Source organism: Mauremys reevesii, linkage group 1, assembly GCF_016161935.1.
Source record: "Mauremys reevesii isolate NIE-2019 linkage group 1, ASM1616193v1, whole genome shotgun sequence".
Taxonomy (NCBI): domain Eukaryota; kingdom Metazoa; phylum Chordata; order Testudines; family Geoemydidae; genus Mauremys; species Mauremys reevesii.
In genome coordinates this window covers 9,723,196-9,743,832 of record NC_052623.1, presented here as the reverse complement: position 1 = coordinate 9,743,832, position 20,637 = coordinate 9,723,196, and the positions used below count along the sequence as shown (strand labels likewise).

Here is a 20,637-nt window from a genome sequence, read left to right as displayed (position 1 = left end):
AGAGCTACTGGTGCAGAAAGTGAAACCGGATATTATAGGGATAACAGAAACATGGTGGAATAATAGTCATGACTGGAGTACAGGTATTGAAGGCATTGTGCTGTTTAGGAAAAACAGAAATAAAGGCAAAGGTGGTGGAGTAGCATTGTATATCAATGGTGAGATTAACTGTAAAGAAATAAGAAGGAATGGAATGGATAAGACAGAGTATGTCTGGGCAAAAATCACATTGGGAAAGAAAGCTACTAGAGCTTCCCCTGAGATAGTGCTTGGGGTGTGCTACAGACCGCCGGGATCTGATTTGGATATGGATAGAGACCTCTTTAATGTTTTTAATAAAGTAAACACTAATGGGAATTGTGTGATCATGGGAGACTTTAACTTCCCAGATATAGACTGGAGGACAAGTGCTAGTAATAATAATAGGGCTCAGATTTTTCTGGATGTGATAGCTGATGGATTTCTTCACCAAGTAGTTGAAGAACCAACAAGGGGGGATGCCATTTTAGATTTGGTTTTGGTGAGTAGTGAGGACCTCATAGAAGAAATGGTTGTAGGGGACAACCTTGGTTCGAGTGATCATGAGCTAATTCAGTTCAAACTAGATGGAAGGATAAACAGAAATAGATCTGGGACTAGGGTTTTTTATTTCAAAAGAGCTAACTTTAAAGAATTAAGGAAATTAGTTAGGGAAGTGGATTGGATTGAAGAACTTGTGGATCTAAAGGAGGAGAAGGCCTGGAATTATTTCAAGTCAAAGTTGCAGAAACTATCAGAAGCCTGCATCCCAAGAAAGGGAAAAAAAAATCATAGGCAGGAGTTGTAGACCAAGCTGGATGAGGAAGCATCTTAGAGAGGTGATTAAGAAAAAGCAGAAAGCCTACAAGGAGTGGAAGATGGGCGGGATTAGCAAGGAAAGCTACCTTATTGAGGTCAGAACATATAAGGATAAAGTGAGAAAGGCTAAAAGCCATGTAGAGTTGGACCTTGCAAAGGGAATTAAAAACAATAGTAAAAGGTTCTATAGCTATATAAATAAGTAGAAAACAAAGAAAAAAGTGGGACTGCTAAACACTGAGGATGGAATGGAGGTTAAGGATAATCTGGGCATGGCCCAATATCTAAACAAATACTTTGCCTCGGTCTTTAATAAGGCTAATGAGGAGCTTAAGGATAATGGAAGGATGACAAATGGGAATGAGGATATGGAGGTAGATATTACCACATCCGAAGTAGAAGCCAAACTCAAACAGCTTAATGGGACAAAATCAGAGGGCCCAGATAATCTTCATCCAAGAATATTAAAGGAACTGGCACATGAAATTGCAAGCCCATTAGCAAGAATTTTTAATGAATCAGTAAACTCAGGAGCTGTACCGTATGACTGGAGAATTGCTAACATAGTTCCTATTTTTAAGAAAGAGAAAAAAAGTGATCCGAGTAACTATAGGCCTGTTAGTTTGACATCTGTAGTATGTAAGGTCTTGGGAAAAAAAATGAAGGAGAAAGTAGTTAAGGACATTGAGGTCAATGGTAATTGGGACAAAGTACAACATGGTTTTACAAAAGGTAGATCATGCCAAACCAAACTGATCGCCTTCTTTGAGAAGGTAACAGATTTTTTAGACAAAGGAAATGCAGTGGATCTAATTTATCTAGATTTCAATAAGGGATTTGACACGGTTCCACATGGGGAATTATTAGCTAAATTGGAAAAGATGGGGATCAATATGAAAATTGAAAGGTGGATAAGGAACTGGTTAAAGGGGAGACTACAATGGGTTGTACTGAAAGGTGAACTGTCAGGCTGGAAGGAGGTTACTAGTGGAGTTCCTCAGGGGTCAGTTTTGGGACCAATCTTATTTAACCTTTTTATTACTGACCTTGGCACAAAACGTGGGAATGTGCTAATAAAGTTTGCAGATGACACAAAGCTGGGAGGTATTGCTAACACAGAGAAGGACCGGGATATCATACAGGAAGATCTGGATGACCTTGTAAACTGGAGTAATAGTAATAGAATGAAATTGAATAGTGAAAAGTGCAAGGTCATGCATTTGGGGATTAATAACAAGAATTTTGGTCATAAATTGGGGACACATCAGTTGGAAGTAACAGAGGAGGAGAAAGACCTCAGAGTATTGGTTGATCACAGGATGACTATGAGCCACCAATGTGATCTGGCCGTTAAAAAAGCTAATGCAGTTTTAGGATGCATCAGGAGAGGTATTTCCAGCAAAGATAAGGAGGTGTTAGTACCGTTATACAAGGCACTGGTGAGACCTCATCCGGAATGCTGTGTACAGTTCTGATCTTCCATATTTAAGAAGGATGAATTCAAACTGGAACAGGTTCAGAGACAGGCTACTAGGATGATCCGAGGAATGGAAAACCTGTCTTATGAAAGGAGACTGAAAGAGCTTGGCTTGTTTAGCCTAACCAAAAGAAGGTTGAGGGGGGATATGATTGCTCTTTATAAATATATCAGCGGGATTAATATTAGGGATGGAGAGGAAATATTTAAGCTTAGTACCAATGTGGACACAAGAACAAATGGATATAAACTGGACACTAGGAAGTTTAGACTTGAAATTGGACGAAGGTTTCTAACCATTAGAGGAGTGAAGTTCTGAAACAGCCTTCCAAGGGGAGTAGTGGGGGCAAAAGACATATCTGGCTTCAAGACTAAGCTTGATAAGTTTATGGAGGGGATGGTATGATGGGATAGCCTAATTTTGGCAATTAATTTGGCAATCGATCTTTGATTATCAGCAGGTAAGTATGCCCAGTGGTCTCTGTTGGGATGTTAGATGGGGTGGGATCTGAGTTACTACAGAGAATTCTTTCCTCGGTGCTGGCTGGTGAGTCTTGCCCACATGCTCAGGGTTTAACTGATCACCATGTTTGCGGTCGGGAAGGAATTTTCCTCCAGGGCAGATTGGCAGAGGCCCTGGAGGTTTTTTGCCTTCCTCTGCAGCATGGGGCACGGGTCACTTGCTGGAGGATTCTCTGCTACTTGAGGTCTTCAAACCACAATTTGTGGACTTCAATAACTCAGACATAGGTTAGGGAGTTGTTAGAAGTGGATGGGTGAGATTCTGTGGCCTGCATTGTGCAGGAGGTCAGACTAGATGATCATAATGGTCCCTTCTGACCTTAAAGTCTATGAGTCTATTAGGATTTCTCAAGGGGTCCCATTTCTACAGGTGCCGGGTGCTTTGCGCCTGATCCTGCCCGGGGCTGAGCGCGAGGAAACCGCACAGAATATCAGTGACTAGTTCCCCAGTTGCCTTAGGTTTATTTGCTGCTGGAAATTTAATCAGCAAACACATTTTCAAAGGTTTTATTCTCCAGGTTAATTGTGAAGGCAGGAATTCAGAGCTGATTGCTCTGTGGTAAGAGATCTGATGAGGCATATTTCTATTTCCTGACTGGCTGAGGGCTCTAGAATCTCTGTCATGTAGATAACCCTCAGAGTTACTGGGCTACCAGCATCTCTGAGTGCCACATTTCAGGCCTCGTACCCTCCCTCTCATGGGATGGCATCCCATGATGCTCCCACCCTCAGACTGGCCCTGGGCTACAGCACACTGCAATTTGACTGTGCCTGCCCTGCAGGTCTGAGTGGGTTTAGCACCTGTGGTTCTTTCCTTTGGGAGGCTGTGAGTAGTGGTGAGATGAGTGACCAGCCAGCCTTCTGGAACCAAAGTGGTGTGTAATGTGAACTGTAGGAATAAAGTGCAACATGGGAGAGTAAGAGGGTTTTCAAGAAACAGTGTGTTTGTGTCTGACCCCCAAACCCTACCACTCTAATGGGGAACCAGGCAGGCCGAGGGCCTTCAGACGTCCCCAGTGGTGTCTGTGCCTGTCAGTCTGAAGAGCTTCTCAGCAACAGCTGCTCCACCTCTCTACAGACTTCCAGAACTGAGACAACAAGCTGGGTAACATTGCTGGAGCCTGGAAATAGGCTCTTCCCAGCTTGTAGCTCCGCTGTTGTCTCTCAACCTCCATGAAGTGCTCACTGAGAGATGGTTCTTCTTCAGCTGCTGCTTCCCTTCCTTCATGATTTCCAGCAGCCTGTTTTTAAATTCAGAAGAGCCATACTGGTTTCACCCAATAAAGCCATAAGACAAACATCCCAGTAGTTAACCCAATATAGCTATAAGCAAACATCCCAAGAACTCGGTTTAACCTATCGATTCATTATGGCATCTCAGCTCCATATCTCTCCCAATACTAATTTTGGGTGTTACGTATTTTAGGAATACAGGACAGAGACACTCAGAGAGAGAGAAAGAGAGAGAGAGCGACAGACTACTTTTATGTGTGAAATGATGTTTAATTTCCATGTATACTGCATGCACTTTGAAATCCACTTCCTGCAAACCCTCATTGTGCTTGAATAACAGCTGCTGGGGGTACTATCTACCAGAGAGTGAGAGATCAGGTAATAAAAATTTTTTATACTGACCTCAAGGGTTACCACGCCAGATACAGGCTATAGCCTGACAGAACAGAACCTGAGGAGAACCAGTCAGCTATTAACCCAGGGGCAGAGGAGCTACAATGCTCCACATACTGTTTGCAATGGGTTTCTGCTATTAACCTTTTGTTCAGTGGAACAACTGTATAATGCCATCATCTGGTAACTGACCAGTAGCTGTTTCAAACACTTACATTCAGGGACAAGAACACAATCCCTCTGCGATACCTGTGCAGGACTTTCCAAAGAGTCATGAGACAACAGAACCGCTGGTCTGTGTTTCAGCAGAGAAGAGCTGAGGTGCAGGAAAGGGGAGTGTAATTGTGGTTGTATGTAATTTACGCCCATCACTGCTTATACAAGAATGGCAAAGTAACGTGCACACTCAACTGGATATTAGTGCAAACCTAGTGTTTTCACTATTCACCCACATGTGACACTAACTCCACACCTGCCCAACTGAAGTAACTGTCTGTGTTAGCTTGTAACTTGCCAAATCTCTACAGACCATTGCATGAGAAGAGGATGCAGGTCAAGTGAGGATGAAGAGAAGGCTGTAGGAGGATTGAACTCTCTGGATTCAGTCAACATTGGCCAGGCAAAGCACTTCAGCTCCTCTTGGATGGATTTTTGGTGATCAGAGCATATCACTGGGAAAATTTGGTACGGGAAAGTTAACAGAGCCCAGTTCTGACTGAATTTATACTTGTAAATCTGGAGCGATGCCATTCAAGTCAATGATATTACATTCTTAGGCACAAGTTCTTAATTTATCTCATGTACTGCAAAGATGCAGTGGCTTAATTTGGACTCTCAGGAGTGGAGAAAATAAAATATATATATATATAATATGGCAATGAAACACATTTATAAATAGCTTCAGTGCAGGAGAGATAAATACAGTGACAGTTTAACCCATGCATTTGCCATGTGTTTACATCAATGGGGCCAAGAGTTTAGCAGGATTCAAAGAGGGACTGGATGTTTATATAGATAAACAAAAAATCCAATTAGAGTAGTGAGGATTCTTTCAAAAACCCTTCGATGGGCTGTAAACATTCCTGATTTGCACCGCAAAATTTGTCTAGTTAGTGGGTGCAGGTTATTTGAAAGCTGCCTATTGCAGGGTGTCTTCCACTTCCTCTGAAGCATCTGGAACTGGCCACTGGATACTAGGTTAGATAGACTATGGTGCTGATCCACTCTGGCAATGTCCATCTGCCTATTTATTGTGTAAATCCAAGACTATGTTTTTGCTGATCTTCCTTGAGCTCCTGGGAGTCTCTAGACCTGTACTGAGAGCAGAAAGATGTCTCGCTAAATGTCATCCAATCTCCTGTCCTTTTTCCTTTTAGGATGGAAAGTTCAGAACTACTCGGACCTGCCCAGTACATTATGTCAGCTGTCAATAACACCAAATTCAACTCTGCAGTGTTTCTCCTCACCGGGTTCCCTGGTGAGGAAGACGTCCATATCTGGATTTCTATCCCCTTCTGCTTCATGTATGTTATTTCGATAGTAGGAAATTCAGTCATTCTGTTCATTATAAAAACAGATCCAAGCCTCCATGAGCCCATGTACATTTTCCTTTCCATGCTGGCCATCACAGACCTTGCCTTATCGATATCCACCATGCCGACGACACTGGGTATATTCTTGTTTAACTCTAGGGAGATCAGCCTCGATGCCTGTTTTGCCCAGCTGTTCTTCATCCACTTGCTTGAATGCATTGAATCCTCCGTGCTCTTGTTGATGGCCTTTGACCGCTTCATCGCGATCCGTAAACCACTGAGATATGCCTCCATCTTAACCCTGCCGAGAATAGGCAAGATGGGACTGGTGTGTTTGCTAAGAGGGGTGGCTGTAATTCTCCCGCTCCCTTTTCTTCTTCAACGGTTCCAATATTGTCGATCCAATGTTCTCTCCCATTGCTACTGCATAAACCAGGACGTCATGAAGATGGCTTGTTCAGATATCAGAGTAAACAGTATCTATGGCTTGTCGGTTGCACTCTTGACAGTGGGGTTGGACTCGCTGCTCATCTTCCTCTCTTATGTGATGATCCTTAAAACAGTGCTGAGCATCACAACCCAAGTGGAGTGTCTTAGGGCTCTGAACACCTGCGTCTCCCACCTCTGTGCCGTCCTGCTCTTCTACATGCCAATGATCGGCCTGTCTATAATACACAGATTCGGGGAGGGCTCTTCTCACTTGCTTCAGATTCTCCTGGGCTATGTCTACCTTCTTATCCCACCCCGATGAACCCAATTGTGTACAGCGTGAAAAGCAAACACCTTCGTGCGAGGATAATCAGGGTGTTCATCAAGTGAAGAGTCAGTTCATCATCCAGCTCCAAAACCGGTGACACAGGATACGAAAAATATGGGCCACCTACTCCATCCTGGACCCTTAAATCCAAGACAACATGAGCTACTGATCTGTGCTATGTAGAGACAGGTTCAGAGAGGGTCTAAGGCCTGGAGCAATGGGAGAGAGGCTGGTGAGGGAGGACAGTGCAATGGGTGAAGGAAGCCAAGGCAGGCAGCAGCATTTTAAAAGTCACTTTGTTCATGGAGAGCCAGGGGACCAGTGGGATTTTGGCCCATAAAGAGCCACATTAGTGGCTGCTCCAACCTCAGAATTCCTCTCTATACAGTCAATAAAGAGAAGGGATGTGGATGTTGTTTCTCATTACACCTGGCCTGTCACTGTCCCGTCTGTGGTTAAACATTCACAGGCCATGAGAAAGCTGCAGAGCTGTTCTGCAGTCACACCCCTGGCCCTTCCCAAACGCTCTGGGTGCTACGTGATCCATGGGGGCTGATCCAGCTGTGGCCAGGGGCTACTGAAGGGGCACAGACACCCACCCTTCCCCTACGCCCTCAGCCAGGTGCTTGGGACAGTGTCATCTCAGACACATGATTAATGCAGGAGCCCCAGAAGAAGCCATTCAGGCAGCACCCTACCCCCATTCATGGCTTTGCACACAACACACATCTGAGGACACTCCCCACCGAGACAGAGCAGAGTGGCGTGTGTGAGTGAGGGCCTGACACACAGGAGTCCTGGCACGAGACTCAGGCCCAGGTTCCCTCCTCCTCTCCCCTTTTGTGCTGCCCCAGCAATGAAAAGAGGTGGAAACGGTCCTCATCTCCCCCACAGAGTCACAGCTAGTGCCTATCCCAGCCCAGTCCGTTCATTGCAGGGTGAGCACCTTTTCAAAATCAAAAGAGGGACAGAGGCAGGAGCCCCACCCCATCTGTGACACTGTCCCGCCCCTCTTCTTCCCCCATGAGGCCCCACCCTCTGCTCCCTTCCACCCCCTCTCCAGGCCAGAAGCTATAGCTGGGCCATGATGAAATGTGTCCAGGGAGCTAGAGCCACTGTGAGGACCACCAGATCCTCCACCTGCCCTGGACAGAGGGCTGGTGGACTCAACAGAAGCCTCCAGCTTGTGTCCCTGCCCCCAGGACACACCCCAGGGGAGATGGAGAATGTGGGGCTCCCCACACCAGCCTTGGTTCCCAGGATAGCTCTTACCGTGGTCCAGCTGGTGGCCTGGCCAGGGGGGTGGAGCCTCATGGGAATTGGAGGAGTAGGGGGAGGGGCCTAGTGGGAAGAGATGGGGCAGGTGGCGGGGCCTCTGCAGAAAAGGAGCAGAGGTTGCAACAAGCCTGAACTGATGCTCACCCCAAAAAAGAGTTTGGGGGGGGGGTTTCCTGAGGAAAGGGGAAGGATGTGGCCAGAGGGTAAGAAATCTTGTGTTTTAGAGAAGACTGGATTAATGCAACCCCACAAAGGAGGCTATTGTTTTAAGTACTTCCGTCTGAGAATAAATTATTGCTCTTCTTATTACCTTGGAGGTAAGGGAAAGATGTCTGCAGGCCTACCTTGGGCCACGAGGGGGCACTCTGGGGTGGCCCCCATCCCCAAGGCCTTAGCACGAATGAGCTGTGCACTTGAAAGCTGTTACCAGTGGGCTGAGTTTCTCTCAGCCCCTAGGCTGCTCTGAACCCCACTGAGGCAGGAGAAGAACAGGCCAGCAAATCAAACCCCTGCAACTGACTCTTTGCCATCCCTGCTCTCTGCAGTGATGTGGGGAGCTCTGCTGGTGCAGCAGAGAATCCGGCCATATTTCTCACCGCTCGGATGGCTGGAAGGCTGGCCCTGTGTTCTCGGCATTGCTCTGTGACTCAAGACAGCTGGGTTTGATTCCTTTGCCCTGTGTGACCATGGGGGAGCCATTGGATGTCTCTGAGCCCTACACAGGTGGATAATAGCCCTGGCCTGCCTCACAGTGGTGGCAGGAGGATAAATACATTCCAGGTGATCAGATACTCTGGGACCCTAAGATCAGGGCTGTGTCAGGGTTCCACAGAGCATCACCTCTGACATTTGTCTATAAAAGTCTTCTTACATCAGCCTCCTGTGGCAGCTGCTTCTGGGAAGCCCCATGACTCCAGCACCTCGGTATCTGTGGCAAATGTGGGGGTCCTCAGGAGTGACATTGAAGGGTATGTAGTTGAAGTGTGAGGGGAGTGTTGGGGTGTCAAGATGATGCAGAGCCTTTCAGCACAGTCATCAGACTGGTGTTTGCAGCCATTGATGCTGAATGGCTGTAACTTCCAAACAATGGAGCAACAGCCACAGGGGCCTCATCTTAGACAGTTTTGTTGGGAGAAAGCAGTCTGAGGTCAAAGATCATCTCCACAGCTTGGCCCAGTAACATGGGCACGGCTGAGCACTGTGGTGACTGGGCCCAGGCTCACACGGGTTTCAAACAATTTGTCTGATACTGACGTTAGAATTACTTGCCTGCAGTTTCTGGGATCACTGCTGGACCCTTCTTAAAAAATCAGCATCAAATTAGCTATTTTCCATTCACCTGGTAGAGAGGCTGATTTCAGCCATAGTTCACATAGCACATTTAGTAGTTCTGCAATTTGGTGTTTGGGTTCCTTCAGAACTCTTGGGTGAATCCCATCTGGTCCTGGTGACTTATATTGTTTAATTTATTCATTTGTTTTAAATTCTCTGTGATGGATAGTCACCCCTGGGCTACAGTCTGGGAGCCGATGGAACTCCTGAGCTCCTAACACTTCAGCCGGGCTGGTGACACAGCCACGCTCTCCAGGCCCTGTTATCACCCAACACAGCAGCAGGTGGCGCCACAAGCCCAGCTGACCCACCTGAGCGCTTTACCTAAGACACTAAAGGTCAAATAGGAGACAACAGCCAATTTCCCAGCTTCTCAGCTTTGTTCCCTTTCTGGGGAATAAATGCAGAATTATGCCATCGTGCACTGCATGGGGATGTGTACAATGCAAACTCGTTAATATAGGTCATTTTCCCCTCAATGTGGGATAGATACGCAACAGCCTTTGTTTACAGAGCTGACATTTTGGATCCCCAAGAGAAATTGGAAGTTTCTCATCTCCTTTTCCCTTGTAACATAAACAAAGGTTTCACTGACTGAGTCTGTGACTGCCCTCTGGGTATGGAATGGTGTACACCTCCCGACCAGTCCATGCCTCTGCTATTGTGCCCATCAGCTACTCTAACTAGCCTTCCCATCTCTATGCAGCCCCCTGCACCCTATATAATGACCCCTTACGCAGATCCTGTGGGCAGTGGTTCCTGTTGCAAGCCCTGGTAGAACGTCTCTAATGAATCTGTGCTACAAGAGACCTGGAGAGGTTCCTAGAGCAGTTGTGGAGGCCCAGAGATTGTGGGTGGGTCTATCTACCAGTGGATCACTGAGATCTGTGCATAACTTTGGGAATCCCTGGATCCTGGGTCCCTTTTCATTCTTCAGGGAGAAGGGAAGGGACCTTTTCTATTGGAATGATTCGAGGGATATTTCCATGTAGGAGCCTTGTGGAATCTCCCTTCCCTGGCCTGCACTCTGGGTTTGTAATGCAGGAAAAGGGCTACTGGGGAAAAATCTGGCTGTATATTATTATGATGATGATTTTATTATATTTTATTTTTTTTAATTTCAACAAGATCACAGCTGTGATAGACTCGTTACCACTCAGCCACCCTCAAGTGAGCCATGTGACAAATTGGAACCATACAAACAGTGATGACAAGCCTGTATTCCCGGAATAGATTCTGTAGCAGGGCTGGCACTGCAGACCAGTTGGGTGGCATCACCAGGCATCCCCTGTGATTTGGCCTCCTGCAGTTTGCCATTGGCCGTGATGGGGGTTAAAGCTGGTGCACAAGAGGCTAAGCAGCAGAGATTCCCTGATGGCCAAGTGGCCCCAAGGGAATGTGCAGACATGCTTCATAAAGACAGTTGCCTCCGTATCTGAACAGATGCTGCCTGCTGCCTGTGCAACCTCTCCGATGACTCCTTGTACTTTATGGTGAAGAACTCTGGTGTCAGCGGCTCCCCTCTAGCAGGAATTGGGTACGTTGGCAGGTTTCACTATCTTTAAAGTGTGAAGTTAAGGGTAAAGGCTGCAAGCTGTTTATCTTGGCAGATGTTCTGTGTAGCAGCAAAGGATTCAGTTGGGCTGTCGGAGTGTCTCAGTGACATTGGCTGGAGTGCAGGAAGCACTGGGTAGCTTGGAAACCTCTCCCCTACATCTGTCCATGGTCCTCAGTGGGTTGTTGAAGCTACACAGAAATCTGACATGCAAAATGTGTTTAAAACCCCAAATCCCTGAGTCAAGACTTCTCACAGGGTCCCATTTCTAGAGTTACGGGAGGTTTTGGATCCGATCGTCCCAGGGGCTGAGCATGAAAAGGCTGCATGCAATATCAGTGACTAGTTCCCAGATCACTTCAGGTGTATTTGCTGCTGGAAATTTAATCAGCAAATGCATTTTCAAAGGTCTGATGAGGCATTTTTTTGTTTCCTGACTGGCTGAGGGTCTCGAGAATCTCTCTCCTGTACATAACCCTTAGAGTTCCTGGGCTACCGGCATCTCTTCCCCCTCTCTGATCTCTGAGTGCCACATATCAGGCCTTGTACCCTTCTCTCTCATGGGATCCCCGATACCCTCTGATTGGCTCCTGGGGTACAGCACATTGTGGTTCAACTGTGCTTACCCTGCAGGTCCGAGTGAGTTCAGCACCTGTGGTTCTTCCCTTTGGGAGGCTGTGAGTAGTGGTGAGATGAGTGACCAGCCAGCCTTCTGGAACCAAAGTGGTGTGTAATGTGAACTGTAGAAATAAAGCGTAAAACGGGAGAATAAGAGGGTTTTCAAAAATCAGTCTGAACCCGTCTGACTCCAAACCCAACTACTCTAACGGGGAACCAGGCAGGGGGAGGGCCTTCAGACTTCCCCAGCGGTGTCTGTCCCTGTCAGTCTGAAGAATTTCTCAGCAACAGCTGCCCCACATCTCTACAGACTCCCAGAACTGGGAAAACAAGCTGGGTAATGTGGCTAGAAACAGTAAATAGGCTCTTCCCATCTTGTAGCTCTGGTGTTGTCTCTCAACCTCCTTGAGTTGCTAACTGAGAGATTGTTTTTTCTTCAGCTGTTGCTTCCCATCCTTTGTGTTTTCCAGCAGCCTGTTATGAAATTAAAAAGAGTTATACTGGTTTCACCCAATATAGCATAACAGAACCATCCCAGCAGTTAACCCAATATAGATATAAGCAGAGGTGAAAGTGCGGAAGCGGCACGGTACGCCGGCGGGAAAAGGTGCAGTAGCTACTGGCAAGAAAATGGAGCATTCGCTCCCTCTCCGCCTCCTGGCTCCAGCAAAATTGAGGGTCCGGGAGCCCAGCTCCACGAATGTTCGGGGCCGGGTCTCCCCCCTGGCCCCACCTGCTGCCTCCCCTGAGTGTGCCCCAGCCCCCCTTTGCTGCCCCCATGCACCTCCCTGGGTCTTGGAGCAGAGCGTTTGTCTCTCCCCGTCCCCTGCAGTTCCATGTTGCCTGCCTGCATTAACTGCCGCCACAGGGTCCTAGTGCCCCCCCCACTACTGCCAGGGCAGGCTGCCTTCCCCCTCGGACCCTTTATATTCCAGTGGGACCCTCCACCAGTACAGCCGCCCCACTGCCCACAGTCACTGCTCTTGCCCCACGCTGGGCAAAGGGCAGCCCCAGTGAGGCTACAGTGAGGGGCAGCAGTGGGGAGGAGGCGCACATGTGATGGCAGCCGCCCCCACCCCCCTGGCATGGCACCCACCACAGGGGAGGCGAGGGGGATTCCTGGGCCTGAGAGGGGCCCTAGGAGCACGTGCAGTGATAGTGGGGGGAGGAGTGTGCTGCCGGGAGGGAGAAGGGGGTCCCTACCCCAGAGCTCTCTGCTGCCAGCAGGGAGAGGGCTGGGGGGAGTCCTTCTCTCTGGCTCCAGTCCCAGGGCAGCCTGCCTGCACCCCAAACTCATCCCCAGCCCTGCCCCACCCCAGAGCCCACACCCCCAGCCAGAGCCCACATCCCCCTGCACCCTAACCCTCTGCCTCAGCTCTGAGTCCCCTCCCACACCCCAAAACCCTCATCCCCAGCCACATCCCAAATCCACCTCCAGCCTCACCCCACAGCCCTCACCCCTGCTCCCCCTCTCTCCACACTCCCTCCCATTCCCAAACTCCCTCTCAGAGCCTGCACCCTGCAACCCTCCTGCACTCCAGTCCCCTGCCCCAGCCCAGGGCCTGCACCCCAGACCTCCTCCCCCACCCAAACTCCCTCCCAGAGTCTTGGGCATGTGGGGGGTGGAGTTTGGGGGGGCAGATTTTGGGCAGGGGCAGGTTCTGGGCACCACCAAAATTTCTACAGACCTCCCACCCCTGCCGGCAAGAGCTGGTGCGCCATACCGGGGTAGATCAGCTTTCTGAGGCAGCAATTTAAAGGGCTGGAGCCCAGGGCCCTTTAAATTGCTGCCAAAGCCCTGCTGCCAGAGCCATGAGGTAGCGGCTGCGGGGCTCCGGTGACGATTTAAAGGGCCCAGGGCTCCTGCCTCCGCTACCGCCCTGGGTCCTTTAAATCACTGCTGGAGCCCCACTGCTGCTACCCCAGGGCTCTGAGGAGAATTTAAAGTGCCCGGGCCCTTTAAATAGCCCCCGGAGCCTGCTGGAGCCCTGGGGTAGCGGCAGCAGGGCTCTGGTGGCTATTGAAAGGGTTCGAGGCTCCCGCTGCCTCTCCCAGCCTGGGCCCTTTAAATAGCCCCGGAGCCCTGCCGCCGCTACCCCAGGGCTCCAGCGGCAGGGCTCCGTAGACGATTTAAAGGGCCCTGGAGGGTAGTGGCAGCCAGAGCCCTGGGCCCTGCTGCTGGAGCCCTGGGGCTCCGTCGGCAATTTAAAGGGCCCGGGGCTCTGCTGCGGTAGCAGCAGCTAGAGCCCTGGGCCTTTTAAATCGCCCCATTTAAATTGCCCCCGAACCTCAGGGCTCCCAGCCACCTCTGCACCTGGGAGCTCAGGGGGTGATTTAAAGGGCTTGGGACTCCCAGCTGCTGCTACCACAGCCCTAGCCCCGGGCCCTTTAAATCCTGATTTAAAGGGCCTGGGGATTTAAAGGCTCCGCCTCTTCCAGTGGAGAACACGCCCCTCCTCCGGATTCCGGAGTACCGGCAAGTCCTTTAAGTTACTTTCACCCCAGGATATAAGCAAACATCCCAAGAACTCGGTTTAACCTATACATTCATTATTGCATCTCAGCTCCATGTCTGTCTCAATATTGTTCTAAGGTGCTACGTATTTTAGGAATACAGGATAGAGACAGTGAGAGAGAGAGAGCAATAGATGACTTTCCTGTGTGAAATGAAGTTCCATTTCCTTGAATATTCATGCATTTTACTTTGAAATCCACTTCCTGCACCCCTCATTGTTCCTGTATAACAGGCGTTGGGGGTACTATGTACCACAGAGTAACAGCTCAGGAAATGGTTATTTTCTATACTGATCCCAAGGCCTGTTACCACTCCGGATACAGGCTACAGACTGACAGAACAGAACCTGAGGAAAACCAGTCAGCTATTAACCCAGGGACAGAGGAGCTACAATATTCCACATACTGTTTGCAATGGGTTTGTGCTATTAACCCTTTGTTCAGTGGAACAATTGTACAATGCCATCGTCTGGTAACTGAGCAGTAGCTGTTTCAAACACTTACATTCAGGGTCAAGAACACAAACCCTGTGATATACCTGTGCAAGACTTTTCAAAAAGTCATGAGACAACAGAACCGCTGGTCTGTGTTTCAGCAAAGAGTAGAGCTGAGGTGCAGAAAAGGGGAGTGTAATAGTGGTTGTATGTAATTTACGCCCATCACTGCTTACACAAGTATGGTAAAGTAATGTGCATACTCAACCGGATATTAGTGCAAACCTAGTGTTTTCAGTATTCACCCATATGTGACACTAACTCCACACCTGCCCAACTGAAGTAACTGTCTGTGTTAGCTTGTAACTTGCCAAATCTCTACAGACCATTGCATGAGAAGAGGATGCAGGTCAAGTGAGGATGAAGAGAAGCCTGTAGGAGGATTGAACTCTCTGGATTCAGTCAACATAGGCTAGGCAAAGCACTTCAGCTCCTCTTGGAGGGATTTTTGGGGCTCAGAATGTATCACCGGGAGCATTTGGTAAGGGACAGTTAACAGAGCCCAGTTCTCATTGAATTTATACATGTAAATCTGGAGTGATGCCATTCAAGTCAGTGTTATTGAATTAAGAACTTGTGCCTAAGAATGTATCTCATGTACTGCAAAGGGGCAGTGGCTTAATTTGGACTCTGAGGTCTCGTCTACACTGGGGAGATGCGGGGGGAGATTGATCTAAGTTATGCAACTTCAGTTACGTGAATAATGTAGCTGAAGTCTATGTACTTATATCTACTTACTGCGGTGTCTTCACTTTGTTAAGTACACGTCTGATGCTCCCCCGTCAACTCTGCCTACGCTTCTCGCTCCGGTGGAGTACCGGAGTCGACAGGAGAGCGCTCGGTAATTGATCGATTGCTGCCCGTCAATCCAGCACATAATGTAGACTTGCCCTCAGGAGTGGAAAAAATAAAAACTTATAAACAATGAGACAATGAAACACTTTTATAAATCGCTTCACAGCAGGACAGATAAATAGAATGACAATTTTCCCCAGTGGACTTCTAATGTGTTTACAAACATCTCATGATATAACGGACCACACTCAGAAGTGGAGGGCTAGAAAGAGTGTCTATGGGAAAGTCACAATTGTAAAATCACATAGTGCTCAAGTAGACTGTGGAACTCCCAGCCACAAGAGGCCAAGAGTTTAGCAGGATTCAAAGAGGGACTGGATGTTTATATAGATAACCATATAATCCAATTAGAGTAGAGGGGATTGTTTCAAAAACTCTTCGATGAGCACTAAACCTTCCTGATTTGCACCACAAAATTTGTCTAATAAGTGATTACAGGTTATTTCCAAGCTCCTTATTGCAGAGCATCTTCTAGTTCCTCTGAAGCATATGGAACTGACCACTGGATACTAGGCTAGATAAAAATATTGCTCATGCATGCAGGAGTAAAATCAGGAAGGCCAAATCACACTTGGAGCTGCAGCTAGCAAGAGATGTTAAGAGTAACAAGAAGGGTTTCTTCAGGTATGTTAGCAACAAGAAGAAAATCAAGGAAAGTGTGGGCCCCTTACAGAATGGGAGAGGCAACCTAGTGACAGAGGATGTGGAAAAAGCTAATATACTTAATGATTTTTTTGCCTCTGTCTTCGCAGACAAGGTCAGCTCCCAGACTGCTGCACTGGGCAGCACGGTATGGGGAGGAGGTGACCAGCCCTCTGTGGAGAAAGAAGTGGTTTGGGACTATTTAGAAAAACTGCACAAGCACAAGTCCATGGGGCCGGATGCGCTGCATCTGACGGTGCTAAAGGAGTTGGCGGATGTAATTGCAGAGTCATTGGCCATTATCTTTGAAAATTCTTGGTGATCGGGGGAGGTCCCAGATGACTGGAAACAGGCTACTGTAGTGCCCATCTTTAAAAAAGGGAAGGAGGAGGATCCAGGGAACTACAGGCCAGTCAGCCTCACCTCACTCCCTGGAAAACTCATAGAGCAGGTCCTCAAGGAATCAATTCTGAACCACTTAGAGGAGAGGAAAGTGATCAGGAACAGTCAGCATGGATTCACCAAGGGCAAGTCATGCCTGACTAACCTAATTGCCTTCTATGAGGAGGCAATTGGGTCTGTGGATGAGGGGAAATCAGTGGATGTGTTATTCCTTGACTTTAGTAAAGTTTTTGATACGTTCTCCCACAGTATTCTTGCCAGCAAGTTAAAGAAGTATGGGCTGGATGAATGAACTATAAGGTGGATAGAAAACTGGCTAGATGGTCGGGCTCAATGGGTAGTGATCAATGGCTCCATGTCTAGTTGGCAGCTGGTTTCAAGCGTAGTGCCCCAAGGGCTGGTTTTGTTCAATATCTGTATTAATGATCTGGAGGATGGCATGGACTGCACTCTCAGCAAGATTGCAGATGACACTAAAATGGGAGGAGTGGTAGATACACTGGAGGGTAGGGATAGGATAAAGAGGGACCTAGACAAATTAGAGGACTGGGCCAAAAGAAACCTGGTGAGGTTCAACAAGGAGAAGTGCAGAGTCCTGCACTTAGGAAGGAAGAATCCCATGCACTGCTACAGACTAGGGACTGAATGTCTAGGAAGCAGTTCTTCAGAAAAGGACCTAGGGGTTACAGTGGACGAGAAGCTGGATATGAGTCAGCAGTGTGCCCTTGTTGCCAAGAAGGCTAACGGTATTTTGGGCTGTATTAGTAGGAGCATTGCCAGCAGATCGAGGAACGTGATCATTCCCCTCTGTTCGACATTGGTGAGGCCTCATCTGGAGTACTGTGACCAGTTTTGGGCCCCACACTACAAGAAGGATGTGGAAAAATTGGAAAGAGTCTTGCGGAGGGCAACAAAAATTATGAGGGGGCTGGAGCACATGACTTATGTGGAGAGGCTGAGGGAAATGGGATTGTTTAGTCTGCAGAAGGGCAGAGTGAGGGGGGATTTGACAGCTGCTTTCAACTACCTGAAAGGGGGTTCCAAAGAGGATGGAGCTCGGCTGTTCTCAGTGGTAGCAGATGACAGAAAAAGGAGCAATGGTCTCAAGTTGCAGTGGGGGAGGTTTAGGTTGGATATTAGGAAAAACTTTTTCACTAGGAGGGTGGTGAAGCACTGGAATGGGTTACCTAGGGAGGTGGTGGAATCTCCTTCCTTAGAGGTTTTTAAGGTCAGGCTTGACAAAGCCCTGGGTGGGATGATTTAGTTGGGAATTGGTCCTGCTTTGAGCAGGGGGTTGGACTAGATGACCTCCTGAGGTCCCTTCCAACCCTGATACACTATGATTCTATAGACTATGCGTCTGATTCACTCTGGCAATGGCTATCTGCCTATTTAGTGTGTAAATCCAAGACTGTGTTTTTGCTGATCTTACTTGAGCTCCTGGGAGCCTCTAGACGTGCACTGAGAGTAAAGAGATGTTTCATTAAATATCATCTAGTCTCCTGTTCTTTTTCCTTTTAGGAAGGAAAGTTCAGAACTCCTCAGACATGCGCAGTCCATTATGTCAGCTGTAAATGACACCAAATTGAACTCTGCAGTGTTCCTTCTCACTGGGATACCTGGAAAGGAAAACATCCATCTCTGGGTCTCTATCCCCTTCTGCTTAATGTATGTTATTTCCATAGTAGGAAATTCAGTCATTCTGTTCATTATAAAAACAGATCCAAGCCTCCATGAGCCCATGTACATTTTCCTCTCCATGTTGGCCGTCACAGACCTTGGCTTATCGATATCCAGCATGCCAACGACACTGGGTATATTCTTGTTTAACTCTAGAGAGATCAGCCTCAATGCCTGTTTTGCCCAGCTGTTTTTCATCCACGTGCTTAAATGCATTGAATCCTCCATGCTCTTGTTGATGGCCTTTGACCGTTTCATCGCAATTCGTGACCCGCTGAGATATGCCTCCATCTTAACCCTGCCACGAATAGCCAAGTTGGGATTGGTGTGTGCGCTAAGAGGGGTGGCTCTAATACTCCCACTCCCTTTTCTCCTTCAACGGTTCCAATACTGTCGAGCCAATGTCCTCTCCCATTCCTACTGCCTAAACCAGGAGGTCATGAAGTTGGCTTGTTCAGATATCAGAGTAAACAGCATCTATGGCTTGTCTGTTTCAGTCTCTACAGTGTGGTTGGACTCGCTGCTCATCTTCCTCTCTTATGTGATGATCCTCAAGACAGTGCTGAGCATCACCTCCCATGCAGAGTGTCTCAGGGCCCTGAACACCTGCGTCTCCCACCTCTGCGCCGTCCTGCTCTTCTACACGCCAATGATCGGCCTGTCTGTGATACACAGATTAGGGGAGGGCTCTTCTCCCTTGCTTCAGATTCCCCTGGGCTATATTCATGTGCTCGTCCCGCCCGTGATGAACCCAATCGTGTACAGCGTGAAAAGCAAACACCTTCGTGCGAGGATAATCAGGGTGTTCGTCAAGTGAAAGGTCAGTTCATCATCCAGCTCCAGCGCTGACAACAAGGGAGACGAAAAATACAGGCCACCTATTCTATCATGGACCCTTAAATCAAAAACGACATGAGCTACTGATCTCCGCTATGTAGAGACAGGTTCAGACGGGGTCTAAGGCCTGGAGCAACTGGAGAGCGACCGGTGAGGGATGACAATGCACTCAGGGAAGGAGACCAAGGCAGGCAGCAGCGTTTAAAAAGTGACTTTGTGGAGAGCCAGGGGACAGGTGGGATGTTGGCACCTAAAGAGCCACATCAGTGGCTGCCCCAACCTCAGAATTCCTCTCGATACAGACAATAAAGAGAAGGGATGGGGATGTTGTTTCCCGTTACACCTGGCCTGTCGCTGTCCCGTCTGTGATTGAACATTCACAGGCTATGAAAAAAGCTGCAGAGCTGTTCTTCTGGCACAATCCTGGCCCTTCCTGAGCTCTCTGGGTGCTGTGTGATCCATGGGGGCTGCATCAGCTGTGGACAGGAGCTATTCAAGGGACACGGACACTCACTCTTCCCCTACACCCTCAGCCAGATGTTTCTGACTGAGTCATGTCAGACAAATGATTAACACAGGAGCCCCAGAAGAAGCCATTCAGGGAACCCCTCCACCCAGGGCGGGGGGGGCTTGGCTTTTTTGCCCCAAGCAGTCATGCGAGGCGCCCGGGCCGGCGCGGAGCAGGACCTCTCGCGTGGCTCGGCTGGACCTCCCGCGGGAGCTGCCGCAGTCATGCCTGCGGGAGGTCCAGCCGAGGCAGTCATGCCTGCGGCAGGTCCAGTCGCCCGGGGCTCCAGTGGACCTCCCCGCAGGCATGACTGCGGCAGGTCCGCCGCCCAGCCTGCCGCCCCGGCCACAGGAACGCCTAGATTTTGCCGCCCTAGGCACCAGCTTGTTTTGCTGGTGCCTAGAGCCGCCCCTGCCTCCCCCCCCATTCATGGCTCTGCACACAGCACACCTCTGAGCCCGCTCCCCACCGAGGCAGAGCGGAGCTGCATGTGTGAGTGAGGATATGACCCACAGGAGTCCTGGGAGGAGACTCAAGCCCAGGTTCACTCTTCCTACCCTACATTCGTGTTACTCCAGCAATGAAAAGGGGTGGAAATAGTCCTCAGCTCCCCAACAGAGGCACAGCCAGCTCCAATCCCAGCCCATCCCATTCACTGCAGGGTGACCACCTTTTCAAAATCAAAAGAGGGACAGAGGCAGGAGCCCCACCCACTCTGTGACACTGCCCCGCCCCTCTTCTTCCCCCGTGAGGCCCCATCCTCTGCTCCCCTTCTTCCCCCAAGGCTCCACCCCCTCTCCAGGCCAGAAGCTATAGCTGGGCCATGGTAAAAAATGCCTGCTGAGCTAAAGCCACTGTGAGGAGCACCAGATCCTCCAGCTGCCCTGGGCAGGAGGCTGGGGGACCCAGGAGAAGCCCCCTGCCTGTGTCCCTGCCCCCCAGGATGCACCTCAGGTTTGTTGGAGAGTCTGGGGCTCTCCACAGCAGCCTGAGCTCCTGGCGTGACTCTTCCCACGGCCCGGCTGGTGGCCTGGCTGGGGGGAAGAGCCTCAGAGGAAGTGGAGGATTAGGGGGAAGGGCTTAGTGGGAAGAGATGGGACAGGGGGCGGGGACTCCGTGGAAAAGGAGCAGGGGTTGTGGCAAGCCTGCACCAATGTTCACCCCAAACAGG

At 49.0% G+C, this 20,637-nt stretch overlaps 2 protein-coding genes across 2 annotated transcripts in view; both read left to right on the top strand.

Annotated features, from left to right (window-relative positions):
- Positions 1–19,563, top strand: part of LOC120395721 (olfactory receptor 51G2-like) — an 84,366-nt gene extending 64,803 nt beyond the window's left edge. The window contains exon 2 of the mRNA XM_039520390.1: positions 17,963–19,563. Coding sequence (XP_039376324.1) covers positions 18,003–18,938 — 936 coding nt within the window. The 5' untranslated portion in view covers positions 17,963–18,002 and the 3' untranslated portion in view covers positions 18,939–19,563. The remainder of the gene's footprint in view (positions 1–17,962) is intronic.
- Positions 5,879–6,745, top strand: LOC120395723 (olfactory receptor 51G2-like). The gene has a single exon (XM_039520391.1). It carries the CDS (start codon positions 5,879–5,881, stop codon positions 6,743–6,745), a length of 867 nt encoding a protein of 288 aa, XP_039376325.1.
- Positions 19,564–20,637: the final 1,074 nt, after the last annotated feature.